We start from the raw sequence: 19,774 nt of genomic DNA on the forward strand, positions 1-19,774 counted from the left end.
CTTTGGGCATGGATTTCTTTTTTTTTTTTCTTTTTTTTTTTTTTCTTTTCTGAGTTTGCACACTGCCTTTCACAGTAAATTTTAACTTGGAGCTTCAGGCTCTGTAGTTGCACAAATAATGAATTCAGAACAATCCGTGTAACAGTAAGCGACAAACAAAAAGTCGTAATTTTGGACATTCGTAGGAAAGTAGATATAAACATGTCACTTATACCAAGCTAATGTTTAATACTCTAAATCATGTGGGGCATTTCTGTGTCAGTTAAGTGTGGAACAAACCAGCAGATGGAATTGCATTTTGGTCTGTATTCCAGAGTGCAAAGCTTTTGATTCAGGGCCAAGATTAAAAACTACTTTGCATTTCTGCATCTGTTCCATACATGTCCTAATAGTTCTGTATTTGACTTCTCAAAAATATTTTACTGCTTCTTGCCTTATACTTCATCTCTTGGGAGGGATGTAGAGGTTTGTACAGACCAAAAATCATGGAAACTTATCAGTCAAACTGACTGATTAGCAAGAACAATAGTTTAAGAGCCTAGCAGATGCTAGATACTTAAATCGCTCCTAATGCTAATATAAATAAGTTTCAAGAAATAATTCTTCAGTGCTGAGGAACAGGAGCATTCATTTTAGTAGTGTAAGAATAGTTTTATCAGATGACACTAAAATGATTTCATAATTTAACTGTGGAGTGTCATTGGATTATAACCTGTTTCAGATTTAGTTGGTCAAGAATTGTGGTATTTATTCTCTCCACTATATTGATGAGGTAGTTAAGATCAATTTCTCTAAAATTTCTGCTGTATGATGAAGTTCAGTTAAAACAAAATTGTGTTGAAGTTTTTCTGCTGATGAGAGAGAGGAGAAAAAAACACAGACATCTTTACTCGTAGTCTATACTGGCAGTGGAACTAGAGTTTGTCTGCTATCTGCCACATCATTTAATAAGCTTTCCCCAAAATATTGATTTCATTAGTTGTGGTACTGTGCTGAGATGTGTGTGGCAGCACTCTTTTCTGTGTGTATGTATGTGTTAGGTTGGTACTAGCTCAAGAGACTGTGTCCTGTTTTATGTATACAGTATATGTGTGTTTATTGATCAGACTCTTTCCAAAAAGTTCACAACAAATGAGGTAAAGATATAAAGTTATTTAAACTTATCAGTAGTTTCATTTATTTTCACTCTTTTCAGAAAATAATTAGTCCCAGAGAAAGCAAAATTCCACATCTGGTTATCTCAAGAATGGCATACTACTCTCTCTCCCTCCTCCATCTCTCCCTCCTTCTGTCTCTCTCTTCCTCTCTCTCTCTCTCTCATTAAATTAAGTATATGTGTAGACGTATGGCATGCCAAGGCATTTTCTTCTCAATCCTTCTTGGTTTTGTAATTTCTGTTCACCCAAATTTATTTAATATATTATTTAAGCTTGCAGTTTTACTTTTAAAGATGTAGGGAGGGAGAAATTAATATCTAATTGTAGGCATCCAGGCACTGTCTGTCATTAGATCAGATGTACAAAGGGAAGTTAGTTGCCTATTGGTTGGACACATGATGTTAAAAGAATTCCATCCTCCAAATTATTTTTACCCATCTTTCCTTGATAGACCAGGTTGTACAGCTCATCAAGACTTCCCAAAGCAAGGCACATCATAAAGCAAACTACATCTATTCTATCTAACTGATAATTTGAGGCTAGAAGCTAAAAGAAGCTTACTTAAAAAAAAAAAAAAAAAAAAAAAAAAAAAGCAGGGGGGCGAAATTGCTCTTTTTGAAGTAAATGAAATTATCATTGAAATAAATGTGGATTCAAGTTATGTTACGGATTTTAACTTGGCTCAGGAAAGATTAATTCATCTGTGTTTATATTTCTGTTCAAATAAATCATTCTGTTTGTGTTTGGTATTTTCACTTTAATACCTTCCTTGGTTTCTACCAATTGCTGAAGCCATCTGGGTAAGTATTCTGTAATTACTTTCCTTCCTGATCTTGGTTGAAAAGAGCAAATAATGCTGACCAATTGACCAATGATGTGTACTTGGGCTTATGTACTTTTTGATAGGTTTATTGGATAAGTGTTTATTCTTAGCAACATGGCATGTTGAAATCATGTAATTTTCTGAGATAAAATCTGTGAAATGTTAATAAATTAGTGAACGTGTTTTCAACAAGCTCCTCTGACGTGTGCTTTATAATTGCTTTAAATACCCATATTTCCTATTCTCGTTTCTTGATATTTTATTACATGCAAGGATTTCAGATGGATGTGAGATCATTCCACTATCAGAAACCAAGTTTAGATGGCTTGGTGCTTCAGATAGATCTATGTAAAGAAAATGGAGATGTTGTGTAGTTGATTTGGAAGTGTGTTCAAAGCTGCAGGAATTTCTTTGGTCTACAAGGTAGATAAGAGGTGGTTTTAAAACCTAGTTAATACCAGTTACAAGTAGGCACACTGCTTAAGTTAGAAGAGAAATATCCCTTTATGGCACAGGTTCATTAAAATTTTCTCCTACATTTCTGCCAGCTTTTTTATTTATTTTGGTTCAAGAAACAAGCTGCTTTTTTTTTTTTTTTTTTTTTTTTTTTTTTTTTTCTTCTCCTTTACTCCAGCTTGTTGAGAAACTGCAGGAAAAATGCTTAGAAAGAGGTTTTTGTTCAGGTCCCGAATCTGTGAAATTATTGCCTCTTACAGCAGTCATCAATACCCTGCCTGCTGAATAAGTACTAGGAAAGATTTAAAGGTGGATAATTTTTAACCAGTGCTTGACTTGCACTGTATTCACGGGTTTCTGCATTACTGCAGTAAGTCCACAGACATGAGCTCTACAAAATGACGGGATTGGATGTTTTGTGTTAATACTGCCTTGTCCTCAAACTGCTGTGTATCTGCATTACCCATACTAATAGACAAATAGGCACTAGCACATCCAAATGAATTCTGAGCCCTTTAAACTACTTTTTCAGCCTGGACCAGCCAAACAAATTTTCTTTCTGCGCTGTTTCTTTATACCTCTGCTATATTTCAATGATAGTTCTTTATTTTCTCGTATTGGTATGGTATGTACTGTTTCTCTGGCAATCTTTAATTTGGATTCTAATTACAGAAAAGAGCTACTATTAGAGTAGCAAAACCTCCAAATGACAGAGAGAACAAAGAATTGTTCTGGATCATGACATATTAGCTCTCCTAGCAAACCAGAATTCTTTATGGCCTCTCAAGAATAAATAAGATTCCCTCTTATTTGATACACCTATTTAAAAAAAAATGCAGAAAGAGTACTAATGTAGTAATACTTTTCTACTTAAATCAGATTAAATCAGAAAATCAGAATAGGATACTGCTGTTTCCAGTAAACATTTTTCAATTTTCTCTGAAAAACTTATGATAAGTAATTCTCTTAAGTAAGCCTCTGAGATCTGAAGTCATTAACTATTTTGGGAAGCATTGTCTCCTTTTCAGTGTGCCACAGAGATTAAATATTTGCTGCAAACTTTGTTGAAATATTGGATGGCTATGTGGTGCTCAGTTCTACTGGAGTTAGTTCTATACTGCTATTAACATTTCTGTTTGTCATATGCGTAGTATGCGTGTTTGGTTTGCATACATTCACATTCAGCAATGACCTTTTTTATATGTAAGCATCTCACTGATAAAAAATAGAAATATATATCCTGTTTTCCCCTTCCTCTACTTTCTTCATTCAGACTTCCACACTATTTTAACTATTTCATAAAACAGTGCATTTAAAAATGATTATATTCATATTTTCGTGATTACTTTTGTAAGTACATTACTTTTGTACTCAGTCATCTCAAAATATGCTACATGTGGTGCTGAGTTGGCAAAGTTGTCTGTCAGTGGCATTATATAGCATGTACTACACAGCATGTATCCAAGTTCTTGTGTTATCACATCAACTCCTTGTGAAGTGTTCAAATATTTCTATTTAAAGCACATCTATCAGTTGCTGCATTGGGTACTGTATGCACAATTTTGGATTCACATGTTTGCAGCTGTGACTTTGTTGGTTTTCTTTGGTCTGATAAATATGTAGTGGTTGAAATTGCTCCTTCCCCCACACTACCCTTAGCAAAAAAGGAGTGTAGCCTAATTTTCTGTTCTTCATTTTTTGCTTTTTGTGTAATGAATGTAGAAGTCAGGCTACTCAAGACATTCTTTCAAAGCTCCTTGAGAGAAGCAACAACCAGTCTTCTGTCCCCACAGCAGTTTGCAGAATCAGGATGACCCAGCAGATCTCAGGCTGGATGCATGGCTTCTTGCTGTCATTTTGATGAATACAGGTTGAGTAATCCTGCTAGTTCTACGGTCTCAGTATGGGATTATACTGTGAGGAAAGGAAACCTGAGAATTTTTTACAGTAAATAGGTAGTGAGGATGTAATACTTTTTCATTAGCTTTAAAATAAATGTGAATAGAATGGATTTTCTTATGTTGCCCTCAGGGGCAGTTCTAAGGATGTTCCAGTAGAGATTTTTACATATTATGTAGCTTATATGTCTCTTTCTTTTTTTAAGGTGTTATTTTAACATTTTCTTACATCTTGATTTTAAGGGCAAAATCACTTGATTGGATTATTTTCTGAAATAAATGATCTTTGCTATTAGCTGGTCCCATTCAACCGAATCTCAGGACACAAAAAATGAAGGACACATAACATTATGGAGAAAAAACTGGGAATACTTGGCCATCATGATTGCTAAGCCTTGGGCTTAGCTACTTTGGCAAGAATTGAATGTTTTGATGATGATATATTTAAGTGAGGAAAAATATCTAGCATTGTGGTCATCTGATAGCATCACATGTAAAACATTATAGCATTTCTCTCTACCATGAAAAGCTGCCAGTTCTCTTAAGGGATGATCTGGATCCTCATCTGTCGAAGCTTTCAATTACACTGAAATACTGGGACAAAACAGAATTATTTATATGCCAAAAATCTTGTTCTTGAATAATTTTCTGTGTCAGCACAGTAGTGAATTCTCTGACACAATGCTTTTTTTTTATCTCTTTATCCACATAGAGCAATAGAGATTGATTTCAACATAGCTCTAATTTTGTAATTTTTTGTTTGTCTGTTTTTCTGTGCGTCTTGATGGGTTAATGTCTTGTCTAGAACTTTGTGGTAGATTTTTCTCATTTTTCTTGAAAATGCTATGTGAAAGGACACCAAAGGCTTCTTATATCCGAGGCTAAATTTTACTAGAACGCAAAAATTTCTTTAGTACCAAGAGAAGCCTTTTTCAGATGTGCTTTCTGCTTCAAATGAGCTCATGGCTTCTCTCAAATATCTTCTAATCTGTGCTCTTCTGCATTCTTGTCTTTCCTGTGCTACATCTTTAGAAGAAATTTCACATCTGAGCTTGCATGTTTACTCTCAGAGCACTAGCTATCTTTGTTTTTTTATCTCTAGTTGACTCATAGGGCAATAGAACAGACAATGTAAATGAGCAGTCTTCCTTTCTGCTGTCTTAACACACTGTATTTAACAATACAACATGTACAATACCTACACAAAATATTAGAAACAAAAAAATGAATATAATATTTGCCAGATCTAAGTAATCTATTCATACGATATTCAAAAATTTTAGGTAAAATATGGGGATGTGGAATGAGATGTGGTGACTGTGTCAAGATCAAAAACAGACAATCAAAGCCACATCAAGTTTTTAGGAGTGTTTCAAAAACATTATAAATTTTTTATTCTCCAGTTGTGCAATTTCTTTACAAATCTATATCAAGTTGATTTCTCATATTATACCGGAACATACAATTAGTTGGATAAGAACAAGGAATGACTTAGCTGCAGTAAGACGTTGAGATCCATCTATTGCACTTCCTTTCAGAGGGCATACCCAAATGAAATGGCAGTGTAGTGAATTGGTATATGCAGACTTTCAGCAGTGCTGAAAGTACAGCCTATGAATCAAGGTGATGAATCTTGAAATGCTTTTATAAATTCTCAGGCTTGAATATAACAAGCCAAAAAGATGTCAAAGAATGAAGAGTCAAAGAAAAGTCAGAAAAGGGGCTTAGAAGCAATGAAGGTATTCAGTGAAGGCTAAGCACAGAACAAGGTCAAACCAACTTAGGTAACCAGAGAGTATAAAAGGTATTCCCTTTGTAGTTAGAGCCAGTTAGAAATTGGTTAATAGAAGAATGGTTCTGCCTTGAAGGGGATTTCCTTTGGTGATATAGTTATTATTTGTGCTGGGTTTCCAGCATGAAGGTGCAAAAATATATCAGTTTCTTTACAGGACAATATTTGAAGCTTGGGAGAAATTATGCAAATGGACTGACTGCCTTTTAGTGATTTTTATTATCATTATTTTATTATCATTATTTTTATTATCATTATTTTAAAGCATGCAACACTTTCATGTCAGTATTTCTTTTTGCTAAGTTTATTGAACTAAATTATCTTCTGCCATGTAGTATTTCTGTTTTCCACAGTTAACATGTTATTTTAAAATCAGTTCTTTGGAGCACTTCATGTTTTTCTGAATTGTTTTAGATCATGTCTGAAGGACACCAGTGGGCCAGTACACCCAGTAATTTGGTCCAAAATGCATGGGTCTACACCAGAGTGTATTAATGGGGGTATATTTTTCTTGAAACCATCTCCCAGTACATTGACAATTGATATCAATTATTTTAAATAAACAAATAAAAAATACCTTGGTATTTTTCATTTTATATGTAATAAGCAAATAAATAAATCATCTTTTTTATCTCTGTATAACTTTGCAATAACATTTTTGAGCATGCATATCCTAATGTTTTAGTAATGTACTTGGAGAGGGGAAAAAACAAACACACACACACACTATATGAATGTAATGTAGTTTCTATGGTTTTCATTACCTGGGCTTGAATACAGTCTGCATAAAATATGGTAAAGCCTGAAAAAGTAATTACAAATATCATCTGAACATGTTAGATTGGATTAACCCTTTCAAAATGATAAGGCAATTTCCTGTGTGTAAAGTATTGCAAGTGCTTTGAAGTGACAAATCATAATTTTATATTCATATCGCAACAACACAATGGCATTTTTAAGCCTTTATGTAATTCAAGTGTGAACCTGCAAAGTGCTGGGTTGAAATATAATCTGACATGTACTTCTGTTTATTTAAGAGGTAATGGAGTATTGCTAACCTAGAAATTCTCCAGAGATTTTGTTGGAGTTAATGACACTGAAGAGGTGCCAAGCCATCAGTACTGACAACTTGAATACATACTTGTAACAACAGTTTTGCAAGTTACCGTTAGTTTCCAGATATCTGATATAGCTACATAAATATATTCTTCTGATACCAATTTGCAATGTGTTTCATCTCCAGATACTTGCTCAGTTTTGAGTTTTTTTTTTTTCTTTCTTAGTTTGAAAATGAAATCATTTTGAAGTTGGACCATGAGGTGGAAGGAGGACGTGGAGATGAACACTACATGCAGTTGTTTGAGTCAATGTAAGTAGTGGATGACAGCGAATGTCTTCAGGATTTGTTATCTTATTGTTCTATCTTCTCAAATTGGTGAATTTCTTTATAATGAAGTCAAAACTAAGAAGATTTTTTTCCGTCAAGGGACTAGAAATAGCATACTGTTTCAGTAAACCTGGTTTGCATTGTAGTTTTGCCCATTGAAACTGTTTGCATAATTGTTTTTCAGTATTTTGTATTCCACCAATGTTATGAAGAAATTATAGTTGACTTTACTTTCTCTACCCAACTTCAAAGCAAAGATAATCCAAACTTTTTACTTTCCCCATTTTTGATTGTAGCCTTCCTTGTTTTTATGTCACAATAATAAGAAAAGAGCATTTTGAACAGTCTGTCTTGCTTTCTCAATGTCTAGGTATTGTAAAGGGATATGATTTAATAAAAATGTTTTGAAGAAGTTCTAAAAGCTGATATAGCACCTCCTCATTGTTTTGGCCATCTACGTTTTTATTCTCACACATTGTAGCTGCGTCTTCATTAGAGGCAGGGGCATGTGCAATTTGCTGGACAGTGGTGGTACCTTTGTGCCTACCTCTGAGACTGTTCTTGGCTTTGTGACTTACAGACTGTAGCAGTGAGAAAAATATAACTCCTCACATGCTTTTTCAAGCACCAATGACCTAACTAGTTATTAAGTTTAAAAACGCTATAGCACTTCTGCTACATCAGAAACTAGACATAGACGTTGTAGCATTGACTGTGTGTTTTTGATGCTCTCACAGCCTGCTACTTTGTATGTATTGTATTTTTGTGTGGGGGTGTAGCAGTCTTTGCAAATTGCATCCCAGTTCATGTGAAGCATGAAATCCCTGTGTATGCCGCAATAGAAAAAATCTGTATTTAAGGAAAACATAATCTTGTAAATACTCTATTATATGAACAATTAATGTGTAAATACTATGTAAATAATATTTAATTATATTCTAATTAGAATCCCCATTTAAATCAAATACCATTTGAGTCAAACACCATTTAAATATTGATTAGTTTAGCTTCCCTCCTATGATGAGACTGATGAAGTATAGAGAGGCAGGATTGAAAACAGTACTAACACTTCTTAAGCTACAGAAAACTTCATTGAAACTTATATGTTAGCAAGGAAAGATGAAGTCTTAAAAATGTCATTTTCACTTCCTATTATGCAATGCCTATGTAAACTGAGAGCAATAAACTGTTGTTTCATCTTTGAATGTTTACTGTTTGGCTACCAGTCTTAGGAAATATTCAGACTAGCTCTTGGTATGACCTAGAAGAGACCTGAAAGTAGATAGTTTTCTCAGTTGCACTGCTACAAAGGCTGAACTATGCTGCCTGCCTAAACTGTCAGTACAATTCATCATCTCTAATACTGGGGATTCAGTAGACACAGTGGGCATTTATTGCAGTGCTTAGGTTTCCTTGCAGCTAGTAAGTTTTCTTCCAAACATGTATACTAAATCTTCCTTGCCTCAGTTTAAGCCAGTTATTTCTTGTTTTATCCACATAACGAATCATTTATTCTGTTTTTCTTCATAGAAGATTTTAAAAGAATGGAAGGTTGCTGTCAAGTTTCCTTTACTCTTCTCTTTAGGGTTAACAGCCCCAATATTTCAATTTATTATATACCATGTTTTCTGCACATTCCTACAATCTTTACAGCTGTTTTGAAATACTACGCTACCTTAAAGCTGGAGAATGTGTTCAAACTGAGATGTAAGACACGCTAAGAGAAAAATATTCCTTCATTCTCATATATAAGACACATTTGACAATTAGATCCTTTTTCTGAGCTGTGTAACATTGTTTGCAATCTTTTCAGTTTACTCTCGCTTTCGATTATTTTTCTAGAGAATACCTATCCAGATAAACCCCATCTTGCAGCAATGCAGTTGATTTGTCTCATCAGATATCCTACATAACGTTTGATCTTCCTGGTTTTCCAGGGTACCTTTCTTTCCCTTTGACTTACCTTTTAACATTTTTACTGTATTTTTTTCTCTGTACTCTCTCACACTCTACAATACATCAAGACACTTAAAGATTTCCAACTCTAAAGATGTCACTTCATATTATCTTCAGATTTTTTGTTTCATCCTTGAAGTTCTCTAATGATGTATGTAGAGGGATAGTTGAAACAGAGGCTGGTGACCTGTCTGCTGTAGGACCCTGTTATCTCCAGTCATTTTAATTTTCCTTCCATCACACTTTCTTCAGCCCTCTGTCCCCATCTGCCTGTCCTGACTGAATAGTTAAATTTTAACTATTAAAATTTTAACTATTAAAACTAACACAGTTAAGTTGTACTCCAGATTTTTTCCTTTGGTCTCATTTTCATCAACTAATTTCCTGTAACTGTGCACAGTTCCAGTTGTCACCTAAATGCAGATATTTAGGTGAGCCAATAGCTGTATTCTGGTGCTTACCTGTGCAACCAGCACTTACCCACACTAGTTGGTTGCTGTGAACTTGCCAATGCCTATCAAATTAAACAGGGTCAGCAGAAATCTAAACAGCAATCCTTATTGTTGTACATAGTTCTAAATTCTAGCATGCACTATGACAGAATTATGTCCTCTGCTGTCTCAGACAACATCATGGAAGAGCTGGGATAATATGGAACAGATGAGAAGGCATTGTTAATTAGCACAGTAGACAAGGCTACCCCATTGCAGGAAATGGAGGAGAATCAAAATCAAGCTTTATGAATGCAAGTTGTGCTGAACCTCTTCTCGGGCTCAGATAACGAATCCTGACATGTTTTAGTTACTAATGTACTTACTGTACTTGCCCTTGTTAGCATTTTATCCCATTTCTAATATGTACATACATAAAATAATTCATCCTGTGTAGTATTCCAGTCTTCTCTATAAATCTGAGGCCTTCTTACTTTCTTTTCCACAAATACCATTTAACATGCTCCAGCCTATTTTATTGGTTGTCAAGTCTTCAGATCATTTAATATTTAACATCCAGTTAAACACAGTTAAGTTTGCTGTATGCTTAATATCAAAAGCCATGTTTCGGTAATTTAATTATTTCAGTTATTTCTTCAAGCGGTTAGCCGTTATGTCTCACATCTTGTACAATATAAATGTTCTTTCAGGCACATGTCCGCACACTCTGTTTCGGGAAAAAAAACAACTCTATTTTCAACCTTTGGACTTTTCCTTTGGATAGGAATAAACATTAGGTGTGTTTTTATTCTGAGTGAGAACTTTGAGACTGAGTACTTTGCTGAGACCCCAGTCTAGGCCCAAGCTTGGAGGGTTTCTTTGCAGTCAAAGATATTATGAATATGTAGTTTCTGAAGAAAGTTAATGTGATTCTGAGGAGTATAAACTTATTTTTGTGATTAATTAAAACTAAAAATTGTATAATGAAAGTTAAAAACTGAGTATTTCTTTAAAAATTAATCATAAATTATTAAGTGAATTTGCATACAGATTGAGAAAAAACTAAGAGGCCAGGAATTATGAATAATATATTCTTGAAACTGCTCAACTTTAGCACACAGAATAGTTTCAGGGTGGGTTTTACAATTGCTATCTTGTTCCTACCATTTTCCTACGAGGTGCATGGTGATTTTGATGTATTATTATATTTGCCTGATATACAAGTAATTACTTTTGTGCATACATAAATATATATATGCACACACACATATAGGACAATAGCTACACTTGTAATTATATATACTCTTAAATCAGTCCAATACTTAATAGGAACAGCATATGCTAATATTTTGTTAATGTAAGTAGGAATCTGCTGATATTGTATAAAACTGACTTTCCTGTAGTTTTTATCAAAAGGTGACTAACTGCATTTTTGAACCCACAGAAATTTTGTTTGCTTTTGCTTACTTCTAAAGGGCAAATTGCTTTGGTAGGGTCTGGTTAGTGAATGTCTTTTTAGACTTAAAATTTGTTGATTCAGACTTTCTACTGACACATAACCATACCAAGAGAAGGAAAAAATGATTGTATTTTATTGTGCATGATAACCAAGGAAAGTGAAGTCTAATGTTTATTTCCGTAGCATGGCACTGAAGAGAACTGAATTCATGTTATACCACAGGTGCAATTTTATTTGATTCTGGAATTGTGAGTATTGCCTTGAATTTGCAGTAATTGTTGGACAGGAAAAAAGAATACATATATGTCATCTTGTATGACTCTGGATGCCTAAATTATCAGCCCGCAAAGGGAATTTACAATGCAGTCTGCAGTTGCTGTAGCTCTAATTCTATGTTTGCCTTCATGTCCAAACATAGTTTCAGCTGATGGGCTGCTGATTTTGACAGTACTCTAAAATCATTTTGTTTGTGTTTGCAGTCTTACAGAGTGTGCAAGTCAGTATCCTGGCATTTTTAACTTGGTTGAAAGCTTCGTCAACCTAGTTAAAGGTCTCCTGGAGAAGCTGCTGGATTACCGAACTGTGATGAATGATGAAAGCAAGGACAATCGCATGAGCTGCACTGTAAACTTGCTGGTATGTTCTTTCTTGTAATTCTTGTATGAGAATTTCATAATCCAGTCACCAAAGGTGAAAGTAAATCTTTGTGGAGAAGGGACTGGTCTACAGTGCTCAAATAATGATTCAAACTTGTTTTATTCATTTGCATGGATATATGCATAAACATGCAATGTCCATTCAGTTCTTCAATATTGCATGTTTCATCCACTTTTATTCTGTGAATAAATAATGAAGTCCACTACTTACACACGTTTACCTGTTGATAGGCTTAGTGTAACAGTGGGTATTTGCAAAATAAAGTTTTGGAACAGCACAAGGAACTTACCTGCTTTCTGCTTTAGCAGCTCAGCAATTCTATTTTTTAAATCTGGGGAAGAAGCATGCAAGATACACCTGCAGTAAGGTGCTGAAGATATTTAAGTCTCTTATCTAGTTGTAGGCCACCCCATCTTTTGTTCTATTACTATTTCGTAGTGAGAACATCACATACAGATATTCCTCCACCAGGAAGTTTACTCTAAGCAGAAAATGAACATTTATCAGCTTTAAAGGTGGAAAAGAGAACATGATGCATATATACATGCACAGACTCACAGTTCCTTAATAATCACTGTGCAAGGTGGTATACCTTTCTGCAATTCTTAAGGAGGCAATCTTTGTGATGTTTTGCACAGCCAAGCACCTCAAATACATGCTAAAGTGTTATGCTGATAAAAACGGACTTACACCTGTAATGAGCCCCTTTACAGACATTGCACAATAATGTTGCTTGCATAAATATCAATAAATACCAGCTTCTATCATGGCCACCAAGGGTAGCCAGAGCATGTAGTTTGTTATATTAATGCTTTTGGATAATGATATTATCTTCTTCTCCAACACGAAAACATTCACTGATGATTTCATTAATGAACTGGAAGAAGTGTACATATATTATTAATTTGTAATAAAAACAAGTACTAATAACTAATTATAATATTAATTGAAGCAGCAGTAGTGCCAGGCTTAAGCTTAAGATAGTTTGTATGTAATGTGTCTCTTGCACTCTAATATTAGCAAGAAGAGCAAAACCTCAGCAAAATATTCATATCTTGTGCTTTAATAAAAGAGATTAGGAAATAACTTTTAAATGTTTGTGTCTCTAGAACTTCTACAAGGACATTAACCGTGAAGGGATGTATATCAGGTATGGTTGCTGCTCTGTTTGGTCTGCTTTGGAGATGGCAATAATGTTCTCTTATATATTATCTTATACTATTATTATATATTATTATTATTATTTTATCACTGTACTTGAATTTCTGTTACTTAATGGTAGTTTACTATCCACAATGACTCTGTTGTAGCCCTGGTCTCATTTATATTTTTAATCTATTTTTTGTCTGGCCCTCAGCAATTTGGTGTTCATTAAATGTATTCATTGGCAGCATTTTTTTCTCCAGGCATGAACTTCTAGCTGATCCAAATCACTCAACATTCATTGTCTATTGTTTTAAATAAAGAAAATGTAGTTAGACCTGAGGTTTGATGGAAGGTGTATCATACATTTAGAAGGGCACGAAAAAACAAGTTCTCTAGAATTGTGCAGTCTGCCAAGTCTCTTTAAATATGCAACACCACATGTAATGCAGAATTACTGGTAAAACATTTTTCTCTAAGAGCTATAGCTATACTGGCAAATTATTTTTTGCATGACATAGCCTCTTACTGTCCCCAAGGGTTTTGCACATGAGCTACAGCATATCTTGCTGTTTAAGTGCTCAGTTTCCTGCCTCTCTGTTCATTCTACAAAATCTGCACAATCTCCTCCCCCTTAGCTACTGTAGTGCAAAGACCAGAATCCCAGCTGGGATGAGCATTGAAGGTGCTAAATATGGAGCTATGAACTGGAGTGGATGGGAACGAAACAATGCTCCCTGTGGGACGTTGCTGAGGGGGGCACATTTTAAGTGGCATCAACAACTGAGAATAGTAACACCTTGTATTGCGAAGGTTATTATTATTATTTTTTTTTCTTTCCTATCTGGCTGGTGGAAGAGGTGTGTCTTAAGTCCCGTGGAAGGCATTGGTTGGGATGATAGCAGCAATGCTGCTGTAGGGATCAAGAACATTGCCAATATAAAACAGATATTCTGCCCTTACCACCTTGCCAAGTTGTACAGGGACCTGCTTTATCTTTCTCGATGTGCATTTTCCTTTTTTATTCTTTACCATTTTTTTAACCATTGTGCTTTCATCTATTTACGTGCAATGTATTTATATGCAATCAAAAACTGCTACAGTGAAAGGCAGCTCTTTTTATTATTGAATCATAGAATCATCTAGGTTGGAAAAGACCTTGAAGATCATCAAACCCAACCATGAACCTGACATACCAATTCCCATCACTAAACTATGTCCCTTAGTGCCACATCCAGGCATCACTTAAATACCCCCAGGGATAGGGTCTCCACCACTCCCCTGGGCGGCCTTTCCCAATGATTAATCACCATTTCTGTGAAGAAATTCATCCTGATATCCAGTTTAAACATCCTCTGTCACAGTTTGAGGCACCATTGCCTCGTGTCCTATCACTTGTCACCTCAAAAAAGAGACCAACAGCTTCCTTTCAGGTGGTTGTAGAGAGCAGTGAGGTGTTCCCTCAGCCTTCTTTTGTCCAGCCTAAATAACCCCAGTTCCCTCAGCTGCTTCTCGTAAGTCTTTGTTTTCTAGTCCCTTCACCAGCCTCTTGCACTTTATTATACATATTTATACACAAAAGCAGCACTTTTGTAGTGAGGAGTCCAAAACTAACAATAACAATAACAGTCCAGAAATAATGGGCACAGAGGTCTGATGTAGACCTCAAGCCAAAGCACACTTCTTCCTCCCAGAAGTGGAGTTCTTAGTTCTCACAAAGAGGTTAGCTCTTTCCCCTACTTTTTTTCACAATGTTTCAGTATACAAAGAGGACAAAAAAGTCTGAAAAAAATGTGCAGACATTAGCCTCTCTCGGAGCACTCTTGAAGACCCTTTGGGTAGTGACTGCATGACATCTTTCAGGTTTCCATTATCTAGAAGTTATCTAGAATATTTTTGATACTTAGAATTCAAGTCAGGTTACTATCTGGACTAACTCTTGTTCTCTCCTCTAACAGATATTTGTATAAATTACGAGATCTTCATTTAGACTGTGAGAATTACACAGAAGCTGCCTATACCCTTCTGCTCCATACATGGCTCTTGAAGGTTAGATTTTTCTAAAGTCAATATATAATTAAGCTTTTGCATTTTTAAAATTTACAAATAAAAAAAGTGTTTGTCTTAATTTCCAATACACTGTATTTTAGTTACTTTCCTCAGGAGTGCTCAAGTTTCTACTTTCAAATACTGTCATAGGTCAAAAAAAAAAAAAAAGTTAATTGTTGAAATTTTACTTTCAATAAATGATTCGATGTCACATGTTGGTAAAACTAAATATTATGGCAAAAATATTTTTCAAAGTGTAAAGAGTGTGTGCAAGTTCTGAAGCTATTTAGCTTCCTTGTGTTTTTCATTTTACTACTTTCTTGCTGTTCCAAATATAGCAATTATAAGAATTAAACAGTTTTTCAAGTTATCACAGGGGGACACCTGACTTGCAATTTTAAATAGTATGTACCACAGTGACAAATTATGCCTCCTTTCTTTCACAGTTGCTAATTATTTTCTCTACAGCTAGTATTTATTCTCATTGTAACTGATGTTTTCAGTAGAGATGATCAGTAAGAAGCATTTCCATTTCAAGGGAAAATTCAAAATTTAAAGTTTTTTGAACATAAATTTAAGATTTCTTGTGGAATTTCTTTTTGTGCAGAACCATCTAAATTTTGCATTCCACAGTACTGTTTTAATTAAACTTCTTTTTGACTTTTCTGATCATGCAAAAATACAAGGTGTGTATATAATGTATTGGTGTAGATAAAGATGATGTGCATGTATTTTATACAAAAAAAAAAAAAATCAGTCAAGATGACATTACTTGAAATGATCCAACTTGCTCCCTTAGTTTTTTATTCAGCTCATTGGCACAGGGACTGGAGAGGAACATGGTTTTAAAAATGTTATGTCTAGTCTTGTTTATTACATGAAATAAAGCATTTTTGAAGAGGTGCTGAAAATGTTGTCAGTGCCTTTCCCAGTATCTTTGTGGAAGGGTAAAAAAAAAAGACAGGGAAAAAAAAAATAAAGCACTTGCAGTATCCCAGATTTGGTGAAGGTTTGAGGGGAAAGATGTTAAATTCCAATATCTGTGTTTGGTTTTGTTTGTTTGTTTGTTTTGTTTTGTTTCCTTTTGTTTTTGTCTGTTTTTTTTTTTTTAATGTGTTTTTATCCTCAGTGGTCAGATGAACAGTGTGCACCCCAAGTCATGTCAACAGAGTTCCAGTGTTCACAGACCTACCGACACTTGAAGGAGAATTTGTATGAGAAGATCATAGAATACTTTGACAAAGGAAAGGTAGAGCTGTAGAGTTCTTTCACACCACAAATTTTTCTTGATGTGTTATTTTGTGTTGTAACATTTAATGAGTATTCTCTGAAGAAAATGTTTGTTTCATTATTGCATATGAAATCCTTTTTGAAATGTGGGTCAAGTAAAAATTGTGTCCTGAAGGCTTATTCACATGGTACATCTGTTCAATATGAACATGTTCTTTCAATAATCATATTTATAAAGAAAGAGGTCAGTGTTCCTGACAGTGGTGCTGTCAGGCAGTAATAATAACTGTTGAATATACTTTCCTTTAATAGGGAAAGAATACAGACTATACAGGTTGCATTTCTAAACTACTCAGTCATTATCCCCCCCCTCAAAAAAAACAGACAGAGGTTGTTTTTTTTTTCCAGAGAAGTCAGTTTATTGCATCCCAAACTTAAAATGTATCTGTTTGATGTTCAACACCTGAGTTTAGTTCAGTTTCTCTGAAATCTGTTAATACATGTGAAATCACTGGTAGAACAGGGACCTGTCCCCCACCCCCATCACGTAAAGCAAAAGATTAGAAAGCATGGAAAAATGCTGCACCACTGCAAAGTCCAATCTTACGAACCTGTAAGTCAGTATGTCTTGTTCAGCTGTAATCAAGGGTATGAAGGGGGTAGTCAATTCATTGCTGGTTCTTGCAAAATAGAACTGTAACACTCCCACAAAAGCCCCTCCTTTAACTCAGCAAGTAGAGATTTTTTCAGTGCTTCAGCAACGTGCAGAAAATTTAGTACCATTTAATGCATTATTTTTTTTCCTGGCATCTGAAGTAACTATGATGTAGTGGTCCCCACCCACAGTGTCAGAATAACCAAATCCTTGCGATTTGTATTCTACCTAGCATTCCTGTTCTCAGATACACCAGAGTAGGTTTGCAAGCAGCTGAATGCACCTCTCAGGCTCAGAACTATCTTGCCTAGGGGTATATAGCCCTACATAAAAATGGTCATAATGCATATGACCACCAGCAACCTTACATCAGTAGAGAATTAGGCTCAGAAAAACTGTTTCGTCTCCTTTATTCCAAATAGAAGATTGGCAGAATTTGAGAAGTATCCTCAGGAGAGAGAGTTTCAGTTTGCTTTAGGACCATTTTTTGTGCTACATTCCAGAAATACCTTTAGCAGATGAGAGCAACTGTCCTAGTCTTCCCATGTAGTTCTGTAATTCCTTACAGTAATTTTCAGAGGTAGCTATTAAATAGTGTGCAAAGAAACAAGCTGTTGCTCCGAGCAAGTGGTAATTTAAGTGTAAACCTTGTAATTTTCTAGCTGCCTAAGGGAGCTGTCATATGCCAGGCTACCTATGAGTATGTATGTCTCAGAATTCCTTGTAAAATGCAATGTTTGTTTTAAAGAGAAGCGTGTATCAGTCCCCTCATAAACTGCTCCTGTGCTTGGAGTATATTCTATATATTATGTACCCTAGTGATTTATGATTGTTGTTTATTGTATCTGAAAGTTTAGGTGACTTTTGGTAACCTCACTGTAAGAAATAAAAAGTAGGTTTACTTATTCCTTCCGATAATGAACCATAAAATACTTACGTTCTCTACATTAATCTGCTTTCCTGAAGTTTATGATTGCCTTGGGTGTTCTATTCTAAATATGCAGTTAATAAATGACTGCAATATAAAGACAGCATAATCAATACAACTGAAGCTAAACGGTGATGTGTTAAAGACTTGTTTGTTATTACTGAACTTACTTTTTGAATATGTGGTTATGTTGCAGATGTGGGAAGAAGCCATATCTTTATGCAAAGAACTTGCAGAGCAGTATGAAAAGGAAGTTTTTGACTATGAGCTTCTAAGCCAAAACCTGGTAAGACTCCATACAGATCTTCAATTATTTTAGTCACAGAAATTAGTAGTTTAGAGCTATCAGAAAGATAGAGCTGCTTATGAGCTTGTAGTCTACCATTGATTTTTAATTAATTTGTCAAGGAATCATGTTGCTGTATTGTGAAATTCCAGTGGAAGACATTCATAAAGAACTATTTATTCAAGTTGCATGGACATTATTGTACTTATTACAGTATTTTGAAACTCCTATCAAGGAGATGAGCATGTTCTCTTTTTCTGCAACAAAAAGATGACGTGATGGGACAGGCTTTTGAGGCCTTTGTGGTACTTTATGTTAGAAAAAACATCTGGCTGTATTTTTCCTTGGAATTTTTGTTTAAATTTTAGGAAAGAAATCTGTCCAAATCAGGTATGAGGGAAGAAATACATCAGAAGGAATTACAACTAGGTTCAAAGGCTAGAAGGAAGAAAGGTTTTGATGTTTATTTTTTTTAAGCAGATTTAATGAAAGTAGTTGAACATTTAAGTGAAATAATCCAAAAAGAAAACCCCAGCCCACATACCTTCTTTTCTTCCACCTTCAAGATTCCACACTTCCACGATCTTTACCATATGCTTAGAGTTCATTCAGTAGACATCCCTGAATCTTTCTGCAAGAAAAACAAGGGAGTCAAAACATGATGTTCTTGAATAACGTAGTGTGTAATGAAAGCTTTTTTTCCTTCCACTAAATGTTATGTCTTTACCTTTTCATTTGTGATAATATTTTTGCCAATTCTATTTAAGTTGCAGTGTTGCACATCTCATCAGTATAGCACAGGAAATAAAAGCAGTAAAATCACATGACATTACATTTTTTTTATGAAAGCTATCATTCATGTTTACATCATCAGTACCATAGCATGATGCTAGAGCAAAAGCTTGAGTTGATGCTTACCTCAGAAAACATTTGAGGCATGGATTTTTTCTAAATGCATTATTTCACTGATGTTATCTGTTACACTTACAAAATATGCAAAGTATGGCTTCAGTAATTGCTTTTTTTTTTTTCTTTCCACACCAGTAAATTAAGGGTAGACTTGATTCAGAGGTCAAATAATTGAAATAGAAGCCATATTCATTAAGCTAGGTATTATATTTAATGTACCACAGCAGTGTCCTATGCACATTAACTGTTTATTGCTGTAGCTTAACAACTGATAATTGATTGCTCTTGCATATCAGCTGATAGCTATAATACTATTGTAGAGGGTAAAAAATAAAAATAAAACAAACCAGATGTAATTGTTGTGGTTGGTTTTGCCCTTAGATTCAACAAGCGAAGTTCTATGAAAACATCATGAAAATTCTGAGGCCTAAACCAGACTATTTTGCTGTTGGATATTATGGCCAAGGATTCCCTACATTTCTAAGGGTAAACCTGAATATTTTTTTTATTTTTAACCTATTTTCATGTGCTTCTAAAATTATAGGTATATTGTTGCAA

The 19,774-nt window shown here is 34.8% G+C and overlaps 1 protein-coding gene across 1 annotated transcript in view; it reads left to right on the forward strand.

Moving 5' to 3' along the window:
* DOCK2 (dedicator of cytokinesis 2) overlaps window positions 1–19,774 on the forward strand; it is a gene marked incomplete at its 5' end in the record, with an annotated part of 189,235 nt that overhangs the window by 147,193 nt on the left and 22,268 nt on the right. Inside the window, 7 exons of the mRNA XM_084295002.1 lie at window positions 7,410–7,495; window positions 11,839–11,995; window positions 13,126–13,166; window positions 15,118–15,208; window positions 16,338–16,457; window positions 18,218–18,307; window positions 19,598–19,702. Coding sequence (XP_084151128.1) covers window positions 7,410–7,495; window positions 11,839–11,995; window positions 13,126–13,166; window positions 15,118–15,208; window positions 16,338–16,457; window positions 18,218–18,307; window positions 19,598–19,702 — 690 coding nt within the window. The remainder of the gene's footprint in view (window positions 1–7,409; window positions 7,496–11,838; window positions 11,996–13,125; window positions 13,167–15,117; window positions 15,209–16,337; window positions 16,458–18,217; window positions 18,308–19,597; window positions 19,703–19,774) is intronic.

The sequence above is a fragment of the Netta rufina genome (genome assembly GCF_964035555.1).
Source record: "Netta rufina genome assembly, chromosome: 14".
In the NCBI taxonomy this organism is placed as follows: Eukaryota; Metazoa; Chordata; class Aves; order Anseriformes; family Anatidae; genus Netta; species Netta rufina.